Genomic DNA, 19028 nt, shown 5'->3' with positions numbered 1-19028 from the left:
GTTTTGGAGGAAGGAATATGCAGGCAGACTCAAGCACTAAAGATACTTTTGCAGGTCAGTTGTTAGGGTGCCACATTCAAGCTTGGGGCAGAATAGAACCACACTGCACCCCATTCGGAGCGACCAGGCAGTGTGAATTTGTGTGAGGAATTTAAAGTCGTCAGAGGTTTGCTCTACCAAGGTCTCCCTAATAGCAGTACATCTGTTTTATTTTAAAGCTATTTCCTGCTTCTATATTCACTACCTAGGAATCGACCCTTTCTCAGAATTAGTAAGTATTTACTTACATAAAAACTAAAAATCTGTAGATATAAACATCATGTTTATCTGACATCAAAACATATTTTTACTATAGACTGGGTATGCATTTCAGATGTTTATGGTATTTCTAAGAGTAAGTGGATATAGAAAATATTTATAAATTCTGAGATATTTGTTGTCTGGTTCAAAGAGTTTTTTTAAACTTTACTTTTAAACTTTTAAAAATGCATCAGTGTCCTTTTATATCCACGGGGGTAGGTGAAATGTCGAATTGGAAGACTAATTCAGTAAGAAGTCATAGGAAATTAACTGTACAAATTACCTGCATTAGTGGATTTTCTGAGAGATTAATCATTAATCAATAATAAAAGATATTTATTTAAAAAAGAAAACTACCCACATGTCACTCCCATTTTTTGTTAGCTGAAAGCTGCAATACAGAGTAAAGGATTATGAAGGTGCAAACCTTGGAGATGTGGTAATTGGAGAGTCGGGAAAGCTGAGTTTTAGACTTGATTTAATATTCCTGCTTTCATTTTTTCTTATAAAAAATAGAGATAATGTTACCAGTCTCATGGGGATATTTGATCAAATGATATACAAACATACTTAACAAAGTTAAAGTGTCTGGACATGTGCAGTAACTCCAAGAACTATTTTCACTTTGTTCTTACAAGTAAATAAATTAATAATATTAATTTGATTATTATGAGCAACAAACAATACAATTATACATAGAACTTAATAGACTGCTTGGCATTATTCTAAAATCACTAAAAATTTGGTATAGGATTTTGAAAATCATCAAGCCCAGGACAGATAATAGATGTTTTGTTTTTAGAAAATCAAATTTCATATGAAGCATAAACAATTTAGTGTATTTCAGTCAAATTTCCATTCAGCACAAAGGCGGTAAGTTGTAATGGCTTCTCCATTTTTCCAAGCACAAAATGAAGATAACAGTGAAACAACAGTAATGTAAAATTCAGAATTGAATAAAACCTCAGTATGTGTGAATAATAAATATTAAACCCCAGCATGGTCATTTGAGCCTAGAACCAATAGACAATATTTGTCCGGTTGATTTAGCATGCACTGAAACAAAAAGCTGGAAACCGAAGATCATCCATGGAAGAAAAGGTGCTAGGAAGGACCAAAAGGCCATGGATGAATGTTGCAGGCCCCCTCTTCACTGCATAAAATTGCTGTAGATGGTAATGGATTTGGGGAACAGAGCTAGGGTATGTACAGAGTTCTGGATTCTAACCTCCTCAAGGTACTTATTCTTGGACCTCCAGGTACTTGACTCATCCCCAGTCTTTTTTTTTTTTTTTAAAGATTTTTTCTTTGATGTGGACCATTTTTAAAGTCTTTATTGAATTTGTTACAATATTGCTTCTGTTTTATGTTTTGGTTTTTTGGCCACAGAAACGTGTGGGATCTTAGCTCACCAACCAGGAATTGAACCCGCACCCCCTGCACTGGAAGGGGGAGTCTTTAACTACTGGACCGCCAGGGAAGTTCCTCAATCCCCCGTCTTGACGAAAGAAATTTAAATACTTATATTCATTGTATGGTTTTGTATTTCAATTCTTGTGTTTGAACAAAATTCAAATGTTCAAAGTTGCCCTATAAATCTTTTACAGAAGGTATTCTGGATCTACCTGGATACATTTCCGCAATGTGCAGGGAGTATGGTTTCTCTTCCGGCAAAAGGAATCTTACTCGATAGTTGGTGTGGAAGTTTAGAAGTAGCTCTCAGAACTAATATTCCTAGAGGTTTTCACGTGGTTTTGGTTTATCACTTTAACAAAAATTTCCATCTTGTATTAAATATCCCCATAGGTTTCCTGCTCAATGAAAAGGCTTCTGAAAGCACTCGTGATTTGCCTAATCATTGCCATCATTAAAAGCTCTTAAGGCCTCTTCAACTTTTGTTTGTCTCTCCTATTGCCCCAGTGCCTCTTTTCTCTTCAAGCTAAAAGACTTCTAGGGCTTCCCTGGTGGCGCAGTGGTTGAGAATCTGCCTGCTAATGCAGGGGACACGGGTTCGAGCCCTGGTCTGGGAAGATCCCACATGCCACGGAGCAACTAGGCCCGTGAGCCACAACTACTGAGCCTGCGCGTCTGGAGCCTGTGCTCCGCAACGGGAGGGGCCGCGATAGTGAGAGGCCCACGCACCGCGATGAAGAGTGGCCCCCACTTGCCGCAACTAGAGAAAGCCCTCACACGAAAACTAAGAGACCCAACACAGTCATAAATAAATAAATAAAATAAAAAAAGTACTAAAAAAAAAAAAGATCTTTGGGAAAAGATTAAAAATAAACATTTCAATAAAAAAAAAAAGACTTCTAAAAAGCTGGAAGGTGGCAAAGTTGAAGGTGTGCTATTGAGAACGAAAGACAGAAATGGCGAGGCGATCTGGCACATTGGATAACTGCTTGAGAAAAGGTTAATTACTTACACAGGGGTCGATAGAGGAAGAGGGTCTCTGGGAGATGTGTATGTGGAATGCGTGGGCGGAAGGCCCCAGCATCTGAGTTGAGCTCTGGGGAGTCCTGGCCAGGCGACCTCCACCTGCTGGAGGAGGGACGGGGCGGGGCTAAGATGAGGAGGGAGGTGACGCACCAGCGACCCAGATCTCCCCGCTTCGCGCCCGACCCCCACCGAGGCCCAGACCGCAGCAGGCTCCTCCGGCTGCCGCTCGGTGAGTGCTGCGCTGAGGCCGGCTCGACCTCCTGACGCCCACCCAGACCAACGGGCTCTTCACGATCGGGAGTGGGGGAGGGCGTCGTGCTGAAATCCTTGAGCTGGAGGCTGGGGACAGACAAAGGATGGGTGCGGGAATCGGAGGTTCGGCTCTAAATGAGAGGGAAAGAGTACCGAGGAAGGAGAAAAAATCAGAACGCTGTTGGCTGGGGGTGTAAAGTGAAACAAAGACATCCCGCATTCAGAGCGGAGGAGGGAAAGATGGAGATGGCCGGAGAGGCTGGTGTCTGCCTCTGGCCTTGTTCGTCAGATTTTGCAGGCTTTGCTGTCTCAGCTCTTTGTAGTACAGGGTTTTACATCTGAGTGGCTTTTTAGAAAGCCTTTCCTTTACAGAAGTAGATATTGGGGATTATGAATATTTCAGTTTCAGGGAAGAAGTGCATGCCGCCACCACCTTCTCCGCCCCCCCACCCCCCCACCGCGCGCTCGCATAGAAGGATGGTCAAAAGAGGGTTTGCATGGCCACTGCCTGCAGTCTCCGCCCTAAGGTTCAGCAGCTGCAGAGGGAACTTGCGTGAATATATGTTCTCTTGTTCTGCAGGCTTCTGGTTGCGTGGAAGCCAACATTCAGGACAGGTTGACTCCCCAGACTAGGTTTCTTCAGTCTCCTTCACCTGCTCTGTTTTCTCTCTCATCACCCTTCGATTCCCCAAATTCGAGCCTCCGGAACAGTAAGGCAATATTGCCAACATAATAATAGCAATCTGGGGGGCTCTGTGTCTGGCATTGTTTTCAGTCCTCTTACGTGTGCCCTCACACTTACCTCACAGTAACCCTGTAAGACGGATGCTTTTCTCATCCCTTTTTGCAGAGAAGGAAGTTGAGGCATTTGCCCAAGTTCACCCTGCTAGCATGTAGTGCAGCAAGCATCCTTCATCTTCCTTCCCAGAGTAGAGGGCAGGCCTGAGTTGTGTGTATTGATGTTCCCTTGTACCACTCCTAAGCTTTCTGTGCTTCTTTACCATTTGTGTCTTCCAACTCCTTCCCCTGAGCCTTTTCTTCACCAGCACTAGAAAAGTCAAGATGTCACTCTCCCTCTCCCTTTCTCAAAATTGAGGCAAATTTTTGTTGTTGTTTGTTTTTGTTTGTTTAAGGGAGGGAGAGAGTGGTGGGGTAGGCGTAATGCAGAGCTTCCAGGGAGCTGTAAGGACAATAAAATAAGTCAGAAGTGCCATTATAGTCTAGTCTCCCCAAGAATGTGAGGACAGAGGGAATTGGCTGCTATCTCAGACAGACTATTCTGTTTCTTTAATACCTCTCACAGCTGATGTCCTGGCTAAGGTGGACACATAAGGCCTAAGCAAATCCTTAAGAATTTTTCATTGCAGTCCCTTCCTGGGTGGTCCTTGAATCACTCCCTGGAGTGATTACATGATTGCATCATCACAATTGCCAGTTGTGGCCAATCGATATATGTTTGGTCTTTTTTCTGCAGGTTAAAAATGGTTGCCAGGATGGTTTCTATCATGCTGTCTGGCCTAGTGTTTTGGCTGACATTTGGATGGACTCCAACAGCTGCTTATAGCCCGAGAACCCCTGACCGGGTCTCAGAAACAGATATCCAGAGGCTGCTCCATGGTGTGATGGAGCAGCTGGGCATTGCCAGGCCACGGGTAGAGTATCCAGCTCACCAGGCCATGAACCTTGTGGGCCCACAGAGCATCGAAGGTATTTACTGTGTTCTGCCAGTTTGCAGTTTCCATTAGCAGTAAAATAATTAATGCATATTGAAGAAACTCTCCTTCCTCCTTCTGTTTTCCCTTTCTTCTTATACTACACAGTATATAGATACATACATACACATGAGAATACAAATCCTGTGAGAGCAGGGACCTTATCTAATTCACAGCTGTAGCCCTAGCATCTAGCACAAAATCTGGTACATTAATATTTAGTAAGTGAATGAAGGAGCATCTAGCGTTATCCCTAAAAAAAGATTAGAACCCAGACCCCATGTCTTCTCCCAAACTGATCTTTGGGAAATTGTGTCCCCAGCTGGCTGTCTCTGAGCCACTGCCAGCCAGTATTTGTAAAAGATCTTCAAAATATAGGACCTAAAGGATCTGATTTAATTCTTAGGGATGATGTCAGATAAACCCAAGGGAGCCAAAAGAGGTACTGGTGTTAAGAGTTTATGTCAATAACTTTAAAAAAAAATTGTTTTTAATATAACAGATGTTAATTTAACTGTTTTAGGGTGGTAAGACCATTTCCCACCTGAATTCTTCTAAGTTTCTGGCAATATGATTGTAACACTTTTATTAGAAAGTGATACTTCTTTTGTTTAGTGATTTTCTTATAGAGAGAATTGGAATCTCGCTCTTATGAGGTGGTGATGAGCAGCTCTTAAGAGGAGGTGCCTTATTTCCATGCCATGCTTTGTATCCCTCTGATTCTGAATGCTGTCTTTCTCCACCGAGGTGGAGCCCTAAAGCAGTAGCATGGTTAATTTAGTCTGAACACAAAAGAGCACTTCAAGTGTTTGCCCACGGGAGTGGGTCCTAAGGAAAAACATGAATTCTTTCTCTGAGTTTTGTCAAAACACACACCCAGCAAATACTATTTCCTGTGCATTGATTTTGTATAATTTTGCCTGAGTCTATAATTTCCTAAAACAGCTATCTGCTTTGGGGGTCCTGGGAATGCCATGGATATTGTTGATATATGAGTCTCATTTCTGTCTTGTTACCCATAGTTTTAAACCATTGAGTAAAACTAACTCTGTGGAGTTGTTGTCTATTTAGGCTGACATTTGATTTCAGGAATGGATTAACACAGATGATTTGAATCAGAAGCATGCAAATCTAGCACAGGGCTTGAGGCAGAACAAATCAGACAGAGCTTCACGCCACCCCTTCTGAGGTGAATCTAAATCCTTTCCAGCATCTGCTGCCAACTCTGGCTTCAAGTACACCTACCCATTTCAGACCAGCTCTTTCAAGATAGTAAATATCTGCCCTTTTAACCAGTAAAAGTGCTTGATTAGTCACCCAGCTGTTGTCGTGGAGACGGCTTTCCAGGTTTCCATTAATACTGGAGGCCTGATCATCTGTGTGGAAAAGAAACAGCAACTCCCTGGGCATCAACAGCCTATGTGTATCCACAGCCTCCTTTCCTTCACTCAGTAGCCAGCTATTCAGTACCCACTCTGTGCCGGCCACCGTGCAGGAGACTGAGGCAGCTCTGCCCTAAAAGATTCTCAGTCTGGGGGGTGGGAGCCGGGAGAGGTTATTACAGTGCATCATGGCCAGTGTTTTGATAGATGGACAGGCAAGCTGCTGCCATGGAAGTAAAGAACAGAGTAATTTATTCTGCTTGGGAGTGGATGGGGGTGTCTGTAAGGAAATGCTGTTTTGAAGAAGCAACATTTGACCTGGGTCTTGAAGTTTGAATAGGAATTCATCAGGGAATGTCAAGTGAAAAGGCATTGGAGGTGTGAAAGAGCATGGATTAGAACAATTCAGAATTAAAAACTCTGCTTTCATTATTACCCTTGGGGTAATGTGACGTCATAGCCATGCTGGGTCTCCTCTAACAGTGTCTGTGGAAGGGATGAATATCGGCTTGTGTTTTGGTTTCCTATGACCACACGTTTAGCAGCTTAACACAATACCCATTGATCAGCTCACAGTGTCCTTTGGTCAGGAGTCAGGCATGGGTTAGCTGGGGCCTCTGCTCAGTCTCATCAGGCTGAAATCACAGTGCTGACAGGAGATGCAGTCTTGGCTGGAGCTTGGGGTCCTCTTCCAGACTCATCTAGGTTGTTGGCAGAATTCAGTTTTTTGCTGTTGTGGGATCAAGGTCCCCTTTCTCTTGCTGGCTGTCAGCAGGGTCCCTTTCAGCTCTCAGAGGCCACTCTCAGGTTGGTTGTAAGCCACTGGCCCTCTCACAACATGGCAGCTTTCTTCCTCAAATCCGGAGGGAGAATATCCCTTTAGTCTGCTAATCATAATACAATATAATTATAGGAGGGACTATCTCATTACTTTTGTCATTTATCAAGGGAGTGATAGCCCACAGGTCCTACCCACACTCAAAGGCAGAGGATTATGCAGGGCGTGTACACCAGTAGGTGGGAATCTTGGGGGTCATCTTAGAATTCTGCCTATGACAGCTTGGGTGCAAGCTAAGAGGGAAACGAAATAAGAAGCCTGGGATTTTTCCCTGTCCTGGACTTTGGCATTTAATTTATTGGGTGGTCTAATATTTTCTCATGTGAGTGTAGGATTGTTTCAACTCATCCGTTTATTTGCATTGTCTCTGCTGACATTCATTCATGCTAATTCCCAGGTGTCTGACAGATACATGGGGTATCTTCCGTATCCCTTCAACATTTATTTTAGTATTTTGTTATGAAGGACCAAGTTAGAAAGTTTTTCTTTCGAATTTTTATAGAAACAATACGATATATATATATATATATATATATATATATATACATACATATATTCTGGTGTGAATTTTAATGCACATTTAACATAAACTGTTCCCAAAGATATCTGGATTTAACCGGCAGCTCCATCATTTATCAGTAACGTGACCTTGAGTGAATTACTTCTTGAAGCTTCCGTTTAGCTTGGGGGTAGGATTTAAATTTATTCACCTGCAAGCAGATAATATTCCAGTTCAGAGAAACAAAAATAAAGTTTTAGCATACTCCAACTATTCTGCCGTGAAATCATTTCTAAAGGAATCATCATTGTCATTTTAGGTGACAATTACTGGACTCTTCAATTCTTTGCATGCAGGGCTGTTCATTGTCTAATAAGTGGCACATGGAAGACAATTTCCTCTTATTGTGTCTACTCTGATTAATTAATTGTATAATCCTTAGATTAATCTCACTATTGAAGATGTATATAAGCTCTCAAACATAACATTATAAACTCTCCTTTTAAAATAGGATGTGGTATCAGTGTAAATTACTATTAGGACACTGGGGTCATATATCCCACTAAAAAAATATTTCCTCCTTTGATCCCATATCCCTTCGAGTTACTCTACCAATTTTCTTCCACAGCAACCTTTCCACACATGCTAATGTACTTCCTCACCTCCTGTTCTCTCCTAGTCCATTGTAGTCCACTGTTCTCATCACTCATTTGTCAAGTCAACAAGCATTTTTTGAATGCCAGGCACTGTTTTAGGTACTGAAGAAATGAACATGAACCTGAAAGATTGGCAGGACAGGGGAGATAGAGTCATTACATAAAGAAATAAGTAAAATGTGTAATAAGTCAAATGGTCATAAGTGCTATAAAAATATAAAGCAGAAGAGGGGGATGGAGGAAACAAAATAGGGGCAGGGGACTCCTCACTGGGAAGACAGGCAAAAATAAGAGTTGAGAGAGTCAGCTGTGTGATCCGTGACCTTCCAGATGGAGAGGGCTGCAAATGCGAAAGCCATAAGGTTAGAGCAAGGAGGCTAGTGTGGCTGTAGCCCAGGACTCAGGAGCGCAGGAAGACATGAGACTGGGGTAAGGGCAGGAAGGGGAGGTGGGAGGTGGTGTGTGGGGACAGATCGTGTCATAGGGTTTTACAGTCCTACAGCGACTTTGGCTTTTTCTTTGAGCGTGTATCTGAGGCCATTGGAGACTTTGGACAGTGATGTGATCAGCCTTCCTTTGAAAAGGACCACTCCAACTGCTGTCTTGAAAATACTCTGTAGGGAGGGAGGACTGCAATGGGGGAGATGAGTTAGGAGACTAAGGTAATAATCCAGGTGAGGGGTGTACTAGCATGGCAGCTAGAGAAGTGGCGAGGCATGGTCGGAGGATGGGTGTATTTGAAGTTGGAGCCAATAGGATTTGCCGGTGGGTTGGAGATAGGAACTGAAAAACAGTGAGGAGCCAGGGATGATGCCAGGATATTGGCATGATATCCTGGAAAGGAACTTTCTTTGTTTTTTTTGTTTCTTATTTTTGGCTGCGTTGGGTCTTCGTTGCTGTGCGCGGGCTTTCTCTAGTTGCGGCGAGCGGGGGCTACTCTTCGTTGCGGTGTGCAGGCTTCTCATTGCGGTGGCTTCTCTTGTTGCAGAGCACGGGCTCAAGGCGCACGGGCTTCAGTAGTTGTGGTGTGTGGGCTCAGTAGTTGTGGCACACGGGCTCAGTAGTTGTGGCTCGCGGGCTCTAGAGAACAGGCTCAGTAGTTGCGGCACACGGGCTTAGTTGCTCTGCAGCATGTGGGATCTTCCTGGACCAGAGCTCGAACCTGTGTCCCCTGCATTGGCAGGCGGATTCTTAACCACTGCGCCACCAGGGAAGCCCTGCACGTGTTAATGTTGAGATGCCTTTTAGGCTGTGCTTGTGAAGGCCAACAACTTACTTGCCCGTTTCACCTGCACTCTGCCTTCATCCCTCCCAACCTCCCTGCAGCCCCACACCCACACCAGTGTCTTCCCTCCTCCAGGCTCTCACCTGTTCTTTCCACTCTGCATACACCTGTCCTCCTCTGCAGGGCTCAGCTTCAAAGTCATCCGCTCAGAGAGGCCTACCCGGCTTCTCTGAGTAGCCCCCCCTTCTCTGCCACAGTGCCCTTTTGTTTTTTTAGAACTCTATAGCATTTTAAAAATTTATAATTAATGTTTGTTTCCTTGCTTATTTATTGTCTGTCTCCCCACTGGAACGGCAGTTCCATGAGGCAATATCTATTTTATTTACTGCTTTATACCCAGACACATAGTAGGCACTTGGTAAATATTTGAAGGATGAATGTATATTTGAATAAATATTTTAAAAATAAGTATATCTGGCAGCAATAAGTATATAAATTCTATTTGACTTCTGGATCTTTTGAGACTTTATTCCTTTCAGTTCAAGGAAAATATTCCATTTCTGTTCTGTGTTTTAAAAAATCTACCTAGAAGTTTTTGCCAGGAACTCAGTGATAATGTGCTTGGCAAAAGGTCTATTTACTTTGACTATGACTGATCACCAGGGTGCAAGGTTTGAACCTTCTGTACAGGGGCCTACTGAGAAACGGGAAAGGCTTTTTGCAGTTATGGAATGAAACCAGCAGGGGGCCAACTAGACTTGAGGCAATAGATAGAGGATTCCTGAAACCTGGTACCCAGCCTCCTGGTTGTTAAGTCACCGGTTGTTAAGCCAGCCTCCTGGTTGACCTGCTCTAAGTGGTCCCTGGGGAGGAAGCATTTGCCCAAAACATCCTAAGAGGTTGGAGGTTATTTTTCACTTCTCCGTAGGTACCTTAAACATGACTTGGTAAGGAGTATCTTTCAAATGTGTAAATTCTTTTTTTTCTTTTTTCGAAACTTCATAAATAAATGTATTCCTTTAATTACAATTGTAAAGATTTTTTATGATGTTATAAACATTGTGAGGATTAATCATACTTTGCCCCCAAATTAACTGATTTTACATAGCCTTGCATATAGTATAGAGAAAATAATCATGGAGTTTAAAAATTTGTATGAGAAACATCTTCTAGCATGAGAATTGCTAACCATTAAGTAATTAATGGAGAGTTGTGGTTTGTGCTCATCTTCTGTCTGGGGAAAAAGAGAGACTGTATTATTAAAGGATGGCCATCAAATGTGTAAATTCTTAACCCAAAGCAAAACAAAAATACAAAGTAAAGACAAACAGGCACCAACTTGTTTTATAGAGAAGAAAACACACTTTGATGGTAAGGAAAAGCCGGGTTGAGTCTTTTTTTTTTTTTAAATACATCTTTATTGGAGTATAATTGCTTTACAATGGTGTGTTAGTTTCTGCTGTATCACAAAGTGAATCAGCTATACATATACATATATCCCCATATCCCCTCCCTCTTGAGCCTCCCTCCCACCCTCCCTATCCCACCCCTCTAGGTGGTCACGGGTTGAGTCTTAACCATACTATTTACTAGCTGTGTGTGATCTCAGCGACTGTTCTGAAACCTGGTTTTCTCATAAAGTGGGGCTTCAGCCCGCTCTCACAAGTGGGTTCCGTTAGTAACTGAATGTAGGCCTGCCTCCTCTCACTTTGCGGATATCAGGAACACGCTTCCAGTCTTTAATGGCTTTCCCTGATATTATTTTGGATGACTCACCCAGTTAGCAGTACAGTTCAGCTGCGTTTCAGTGCACCTTGTATCTCAGCAGTGCCCACCTCCCTCCAAGCTCAAAGTGGCTCATTGGTCCCTATGACATAGCTAAATGGCTACTGCTGTTATATTATCCCCAGAAACAAATAAAGCCACCAGCTGTCCAAGGGATTGATTCAGAGAGCCATTAGCTATGGGATAGAGATGTGTGGGAATCAGAAGTGGCTCTGCCAGCTGACACTAATGTTAGCTTTTGATGAATCCAACCAGAAAACGTGCTTCAGTCTTCAGAATAGCAGCCTCAGGTAAAAGAGGGTCTCCTCAATACCACTGGTTCATTTTCCCCACCATTCTAGACCACGTGATAACCCCAGATACCAAGCCACTGGGATATTTATAAATACTGGCACTTGATGGATCCCGATTAAATTTAAACCAGTATTGCCAAACCTAAAAATACCAAAATTCCTTTTTATAACACTAAATTTTGGGCTTCATCTTTCTTATTTTAAAATAAAGAGAACCAAGATTATTTTCTTAATAAATATCAGGGGAAGAGTCTTTGTAAGATAAGGTCTATTTGAAGGGGCAGATCCTAAGGAGTCTCTACTTGGCCAACCTTTGGCCGTGTAAAGGAGCCGCAGTGCCTCCACTTGGCCACGGGGTGGCAATAGTTGCTGCCCATTGGAAGGTTGGAGGGAAGAGTGTTAACGTTGAACAACCGACCTGGGCCTCTCAAAGTTTCAGTCTAGCCTCTCTCTGCATTGGAGGAAGGGGAGGGGCTGACTCTTGACCCAGGTATCCTGACTAAAATCTCTTTCTAGGTTATCCTCATCCTGGGACAGCCAATGAGAGCAATGGGCTTGAAGGGTTGTCTTTGAGTGGACCAGGGCCTCCAGTTTGGCCCATGTCCTTTGGGGTTCCGTTGAGACCACCCTGAACTCAAATCCTTAAAATTTCCCTGGATGATTTCCAGTTTTTTGTCTTAGGCAATTGCACGGAATAGTGATAAGAAATTGAAAAGGAATAGGGGGAGGTCGTGTTTTTTTCTGGTGGGGCGGGGAGGATAAGGAGATGAAAATGATGACTTCGTTGTGTTTAAGGTGCCCTGGGACATCCAGGTGCAGGTGTCCAGAAGGCACTCAGATGTATCTGACACAGGAGAGCTGTCTGGGTTAAAGGAAGGGGTTTGGGAGTCATCCCCATATTAGTGGCAGCTGATGCCATAGAAATGGATGAGATTACCTGGGTGAGTATCAAGTAAGAAGAGCAGACACCTGAGAAAAGGCCCGGGCGACTCAGTCTGCAGGGCCAGGTAGAAGGATCTGTGAAGGAAACCAAGAAAGATTGGGCATTAAGGAGGACCAGAAAGGTGCAGTGTAAACAAGGAAAGAGTGTTTCAGGAAGGGGCAGTGGTCACCTTTGTCAAAATCAGCAGAGAGGTTGTGCGAAATAAGGACCATTGGGTGTAAAGTGTACACTGAGTGTAGCAACACTGAAGTTCCCGGGGGTCTCTGGGCAGAACGGGTCCTGCGGAGTAGTGGGGCCAGAAACCACAGTGCAGGAAACAGGAGAGAAGACACGATGTAAACATCTGTTCCAGAATGTCGGGTAGTGGGGAGAAGACTGAGTAACAGTTGTGGAAGGATGGAGGGCTGGTGATGTAGAGATGAGGAAGGTTTTTGTGTAGGTGGTCGTTTTAGAGATTTGAACTTGTTGAAGTGCTAATTGGCAAGACCCCATAGAGAGTTAAAGATGTGGGATGAAGAGCAGATGACTGAGGGGTGAACATTCCTGAGGAGGTGGGAGGAGATGAAACCGGGAGCTCAGATGGAGGCCTGGATTTAGGTCTTTCCTCAGCTGGGAAAAAAAGGGAAGAGGCAGGAGTATGTCGGGATGCCGTGAAGTTCATGCTTGCCCCTCACAATTGCTTCCTTGATTCAGGCAAGGAGGGCAGGTACTCTTTGCCACATTTTACAGATGTGGAAGCAGAAGGTCAGAGAAGTGACTTGTCCAGGGATGCAGCTAGTATTTGAATGTGTTTCAGAGCCTGAGCTGGACCCTGGTGTACCCTTCTTCTGTTCTGTCCAACAGAGCATGCTGCTGCTTAGGCTAGTTGATTAATGGTGTGGTTGAGGACAGGCTTGATCTTGGACCAAACTGGGGAAATAGGTTTATCTTTAAGGATGATCCTTGTTCCTGGGCTCATTATTGATCTTTCTTTGAATTTGCTGCTCTATATAGAACGCCTGTGAATTGGCATTTATGATGAGGTGCTGCTTGCCTTCCTCACCAGACTGTAAGATCTGCAGGAGCAGACACAATGTCTGCCCTGCTTTTTGTATCTGCAGGGCCTAGACAGGGCCAGGCACATAATAGATACTCACAAAATGTCTTTTGAAAGAACCTCTCACTGTATTTGCTCTTTGGAAACAACATTGACCTCTGAGATGCCAGCAGGTGAAACTAGTGTTAGATCAGTCAAGATCATCCAGCCTGTAACTATAGTTCGAGCATTTTATTTTATTTTTATTTTTTATTTCTTTGGTCACACCACGCGGCTTGTGGGATCTTAGTTCCCCAGCCAGAGATTGAACCCCTGCCCTCTGCAGTGGACACACGGGACCGCCAGGAAGTCCCTATTTTGAGCATTTTAACCCTAATAATTCAAAATACACTGGCTCTTCTCCCACCTGCTCACGTAGGACCTCAGCTCCTGCAAAGTGCCCTAAACCCACGTGTGATTCTGACCACAGTGCATTGGCCCCTACCATGGAGCACTTACCCATGTTTCCCTTCTTCCTCTCCTTGTCCCCTTCAGCTGTGCACCACCTCATCCTCCAGACTCCAGCCACTGAGCTGTTACAACCTCAGGGAGCCTGTCGTAAAGTGCTGGGTGGCGAGGGCAGGGGGAGACCCGTCAGTGTACCTTGTGCCCCTAAACCCTGGAGAGTTTTAGGAAAACAGAGCTTTCCATTTTATTTCTCACTGTTCCCAGCAACACCCAGCCCCCCACCTTGCTCTCCATAGATCACAGGAGAGGTTGCACAGGGAGAGAAACCTAACTAGGCATCGGGCACCATAGGGGTTAACAATCCCTCCCCCACCCTGCCCACTAACCACAAAGGCAGGACTTATCCCTGCCCCAGGGTCTGCGGGCCAGACTCCTCCCTCCTTCCTTTTGTTTGAGCTTTTTCCCAGGAGGCATCTCAGTTCCTCATGCAAATAGCTTCTGGCGGGTGTCCTCCCAGACACAGCTGTCCTATCTGAAGCCCAGAGCAGGTTCAAGCTGGGACCTCGTCACCTGAGACTTGCCATCTGGAGACAGGGCACGGCAACAGCGGCGTTCTGAGTCACCACAGGACATGATTTCCACAGATAATGGACAAAGCAGATCACACACATATGGGAAATGGAATAGTGGTAACAAAATCTTATATAATACTTTATGGTTTGCAAAACTACTTTCCCAAACCCTGTCTCGTTTGATATAACCTTTCTAACAGTGACAAAAAAGTGTCAAGTTGCCCACAATCGCACAGCTTGAGCTTTTCGATCTAGTTGGCAAGCCAGCTGTGTTAGGTTTGACTGAATTTCTCCAACCAGCTGTCTTCCATCCCCGTAGACTTGGCTAATCCTGTGATATTTAGCTGAGAAGCTGTAATGATGCTGGGAGTCGTGGTAAACCACAGGCGGATTGGGGCAGATGGTGTTTCAGGGACGTGAAGCTTCAGAAAGCAAATTTTCCGACAAACTGCCCTCTTGCAACAAATTGGTGCAAATACCTTGGGCACCACGGTTCGTAAAGAAAGCTGTGGAAGCCAGCTGGGAGGGTTTAGCAGACCACAGCTTGGCACCACGATTAAAACTAAGTGTGACTTTTACCCGTGGTGTGCCATGGGACTGGAGTGGCAGAAGGGGCACGTGGTGTGGATGGTGGGGGAGGTGATGATCGTGTGGCGTAGCAGGAAAAGCACTGAGGCTCGAAGCCCAGGGGTTTGAGTCCTGGCTCAGACCCGCCATTGTGGCACTAAGCAAGTCCCTTAAACTCTATGAAGTTTAGTTTCCCAGTCTGAAGATGGAGGTAAGCTACCCAGGCCATCTCCCAGGGTTGATATAGCAGTCAAGTTAAATCATACATATAAAAGTGTTTGGGACAATATGAGATGTTACTCATATGGGAAGCATTGTCATGGTCATTACCTGTTTCATTCTACCATATATATTTCTAGGTGTAAATGGCTTCAGGGCTGGAAGATGGTCATGTCTATGGTCATATCCTATGTTCCCTGTTCCCTGTGTCCTCCTAGGCTTGGCCTGGGGAAACTGCCCACCATAGTTGCATGTTACACTTTGGAGGAACCAGTACCCATCCCCCCACCCCCAGTCTTATGAAGTGCTCTAGCTAGTGTTGACCTTAGGAGTTAGGAACATGTGACTATAGTGAAGAGAGATGCTTCCTGAAAACCAGTAAATAGCAATTTTTCCATACCCAACCATGCTCTGTTCTATTTATTATCCTTACGGCTATACGTCCTGTGTTTGGCCATGACATGGGTTATAGAAACATCTTAAAAGTCAAGAAGACTGACTGTTTAGTCAGCTGCCGAGCCAAGAGCGAAGCATGCTCATGTGCATGTTAGGAGATGCTAGTGTGAGAATGGTGTGCAGATGCGTTGGAAAGCGTGTTCTCAGTCGCTTGAGAGCAGACCGTCCACGTGCTGGCGTGACTGGCAGGGCGTGCTCAGTATGCTTCCCCTGAGCCATGCATCCTATCAAAATATCATCTAACACATTTCCATTTTTATTGACTCCATAAGTAATTACTGAGTGCCTACCACATGCCACGAGCTGTAACCTTGATACATTTTCAAACCAACCAACACACATCTAATTTTTTTTACATAGGATCTTTGTGAAATAAGAGCCAGTCATTATCTTCTCTTAACCTGTTAGTAAAAGTTAAACTCCGACCCGAGGAATTGGGTAGTTTTCCTGAGAATCGGGGACGGAGCAGGACTGGACTGCCTTTCCCCTCACCCCATCCCCGGATGCGTTTTCCATCGGTGCTCCAGAGGGGGAAGAATGAGAAAACACAACGCAAGATCAGGAATGATAAACTGTGTTTTCATACACCCCCTCGCTCCAGTGGAGTGGGTCAGTTAAATGGGTGTGATACAGATGGGTATCCGCGGAGCTGCAGGGGCGCGAACGGGCCCGTGTTCTCTTACTGTGACTCTAGCAGCCCTTGTCTGAGGAGCTTGAAGTCTAGGTGAGGGAAAGGGACATCAAAATAGAAATGCACACTTTCCACACGCTGGGATAGGAGCTGAGAGTCCAGAATGTGGCTCTCGCAGTCACCACGACAGGAGCTCTGAGGGGAGGTAAGGCGTTGCCCTACGCACCCCCCCCCCCCCAAAAAAAAACACGCCGCAGGTCAGTTGAACTTGAGCCGGGCTTCCTTGAGGAAGGATCTTGCGGATCATGGGGCCTCAGGTTCAGGCAGGAGGAGGCGGGAAGAAATAGACATTTTATCCAGAATGTGTTGAGTGCAGGGTGGTTAGGGGTGGAGGGGAGGTGGCAGGAAAGCTGGTCACTTTGAGGGTTGTCACCGAGTTTTTCTGCTTAACAGCATCCGGGGACAGGGGTACATGGTGCGTGTGGCTCTGCCTGTCCCCTTGTCTGCAGAGTGTCCTGCACCTCTTCTGCCTCCTTGCAGGTAAAAACGCTGCCCCGAGCCTGGCCGGCAGCCGCGGCGGTGGTGGTTTTCGGTGGGAGGTGGGTGGGGTATTTCTTTGTGTCTCGGTCAGATACGTGCGCATTAGGCACCAACACCATCGGGATCTCGGGGGACGGAGGCGGGTGTTGCTTCCGTCACTCAGCGCGTGTGGACGTCAGAGAGGGAATCGAGGGAGCGTGCCTCCCGCCCTGCGCAGCACGGGCTGGATGGTCTGTGGACCGGCTCTTTCCTCTAGCCGCTCCACCTGTTCTGTGTTGGACACACTGGATCGTAAGCTCTCAGGGGGGCCAGAGACTGACCCCTGCCAGCACTTCAGAGGACGCTGGTGCCCAGTGGGTGTGGCACAGCGTGCAGTGAGAACTTTGGCAGGGTGTTTGGCCTGAGCAAGGCAGAGTGATACTCCCCCAGGGCTGGAAACAACCAAGGTGACGGGCCCTTCCAGCAGGGATCCGTGACAGGCTCGGGGCGCTACTGGCCATCTCCCCCGGTGGCCTGTCCGAGTTTATCTTTGCGTGAGACAGATTGTGGCTGAGGAGACGGTCAGTCCAGTAGAATGGCCTGCCCTGTAGAGGCCCAGGGGACCTTCCTGGCCCGAGAGCTCAGCAGGCCCGTGTCGACAAGCCCGGCACGGTTTGGACGAGATGTGGGTGACTCACGTTTTCCACCTGAGCAGCAGGAGTGGATGGTCCTGCTGGGAGGAGCCCCTTTGCTGTAAACTACCGGAGACGCCCGTCTCCTGAACTGAACCAGCGGGTCGCTTCTCCTGACTCTTGCTTGCCTGCCTTCTTTTTTTAATCCTTCAGCAGATGATGGGAAGGACCACTTGTTGAGTTTGTCCAGACTCTGAATAGTCCTTGGTCGCTGGAGTGTGCAAAAATATGGCAACAGTGCAGGTGCTATTGCCTGAAAATGTTTCCGAAGGGATGGGAAAAAGAGCAGTTCTTCTGACGGTAAATGATGCATTATACAAATATCAGAAGGATTCTTTTTCTTCGCATGGGGTCAGTGAAGAGAATTTTTGGCAGTTGGTTCTCGTTGAACTGGGTCTGTATACAGCACGCTGGAGCCAGGTCAGCGCCTCTGGCTCTTTTTTCACAGGCAGAGCTGTGGAGCCCAGGGGTCTGGGCTGTGCAAGACGTGCCTGCAGGCAGGGAGTGGTCAGCTGCTCCCAGCTCCCCAGATCCAGGCCTTGAGCAGAGCAAGTGATCGGTACCTGGTACCCACGCAACTCTCTCTGCAGCCCGCCTACCCACCCAGGCCTCCCCACCCTGCTTCAGTGCCTTCATCTGTGGTCCAAGACGGGTCGGATCTCATCCCTCACCCCCAGTTACAGCACCGAGGAGAGCACGTGATGACCGTCAGCCTCCCTCCGATTTAAGCAGAGATGCACACACAACACCTGTGTGTCCTTTGGTGCCCTGTGTCCCCCTCTAGAGCCCAGGGTGGACCCAGTGGGCAGTGTCAGGACAGAAGATCAGCTTTTCACCTACATTAACCCCAGTACTTAGAACATTTGCCTCCATGAGTATTTGGTAGGTTCAAGAATTCACTTTTTTTCATCCTATCAACCTGATATTAAAGCTCTAGAATCTGGGGAGAGCACATCAAAGCTGACTTGACTCCAAATGTACGTTTGAAAAGGGTAATTGAGGTTAGTTAAAAGGTTAAGAAGCTCTCTTTTTATAATACCTAACAAAAGGAAACACAAAGTTGAATACGTAATAGTATTTTTTCCTTAAATGTGGTTTTAGGAGAAGAGAAGTAATGTTTATTTTGCATCTACTATGTGCCAGACACTATATATATATATATATATATATATATATATATATATAGTACTTTTGCCCTCAGAAATCCTATGCAGATGCTTCTCTCTCACAAGGGCAAGTTGATGTGCAGAGTCGGTGAGTGATTGGCCAGGACTGACCAGCTAAGGGGGATACAGATACAGGTCTGGATTCAAATCGTGTGAGTTTGACTTGAGAGCAGGGTTTTCACTCTCAGCACCCGTGACATTGGGCCAGAGACTTCTCTGCTGTGAGGGCTCCATCTCTGGCACCCGCCCTCTACATGCCGGCAGAACTCCCTGACTTGTGACAACCAGAACTAATGTCATCTGTGGGTCAACATCGCCCCCTGTGGAGAACCACTTCTCTGCAGGCTTTATTTTTCCTGGTGCAGCACACTTCAGAAGGAAATTTGGGGTACCTTTAAA

At 45.7% G+C, this 19028-nt stretch overlaps 1 protein-coding gene across 3 annotated transcripts in view; it reads left to right on the top strand.

Moving 5' to 3' along the window:
• The first annotated feature begins 2757 nt into the window (after positions 1–2757).
• The window catches only part of SCG5 (secretogranin V), a 53610-nt gene continuing 37339 nt past the window's right edge, over positions 2758–19028 (top strand). For 2 of the 3 annotated variants that reach the window (XM_082385089.1, XM_082385088.1), the window contains exons 1-2: positions 2850–2968; positions 4466–4698. In XM_082385089.1, coding sequence (XP_082241215.1) covers positions 4473–4698 — 226 coding nt within the window. In that variant the 5' untranslated portion in view covers positions 2850–2968; positions 4466–4472. Of the gene's footprint in view, positions 2969–4465; positions 4699–19028 lie in introns of all 3 variants that reach the window. The other variant, XM_082385090.1, reaches the window with a different exon arrangement.

Source organism: Balaenoptera borealis (genome assembly GCF_965194805.1).
Source record: "Balaenoptera borealis genome assembly, chromosome: 3".
NCBI lineage: Eukaryota > Metazoa > Chordata > Mammalia > Artiodactyla > Balaenopteridae > Balaenoptera > Balaenoptera borealis.
This window is presented reverse-complemented; position numbering and strand designations above follow the sequence as displayed.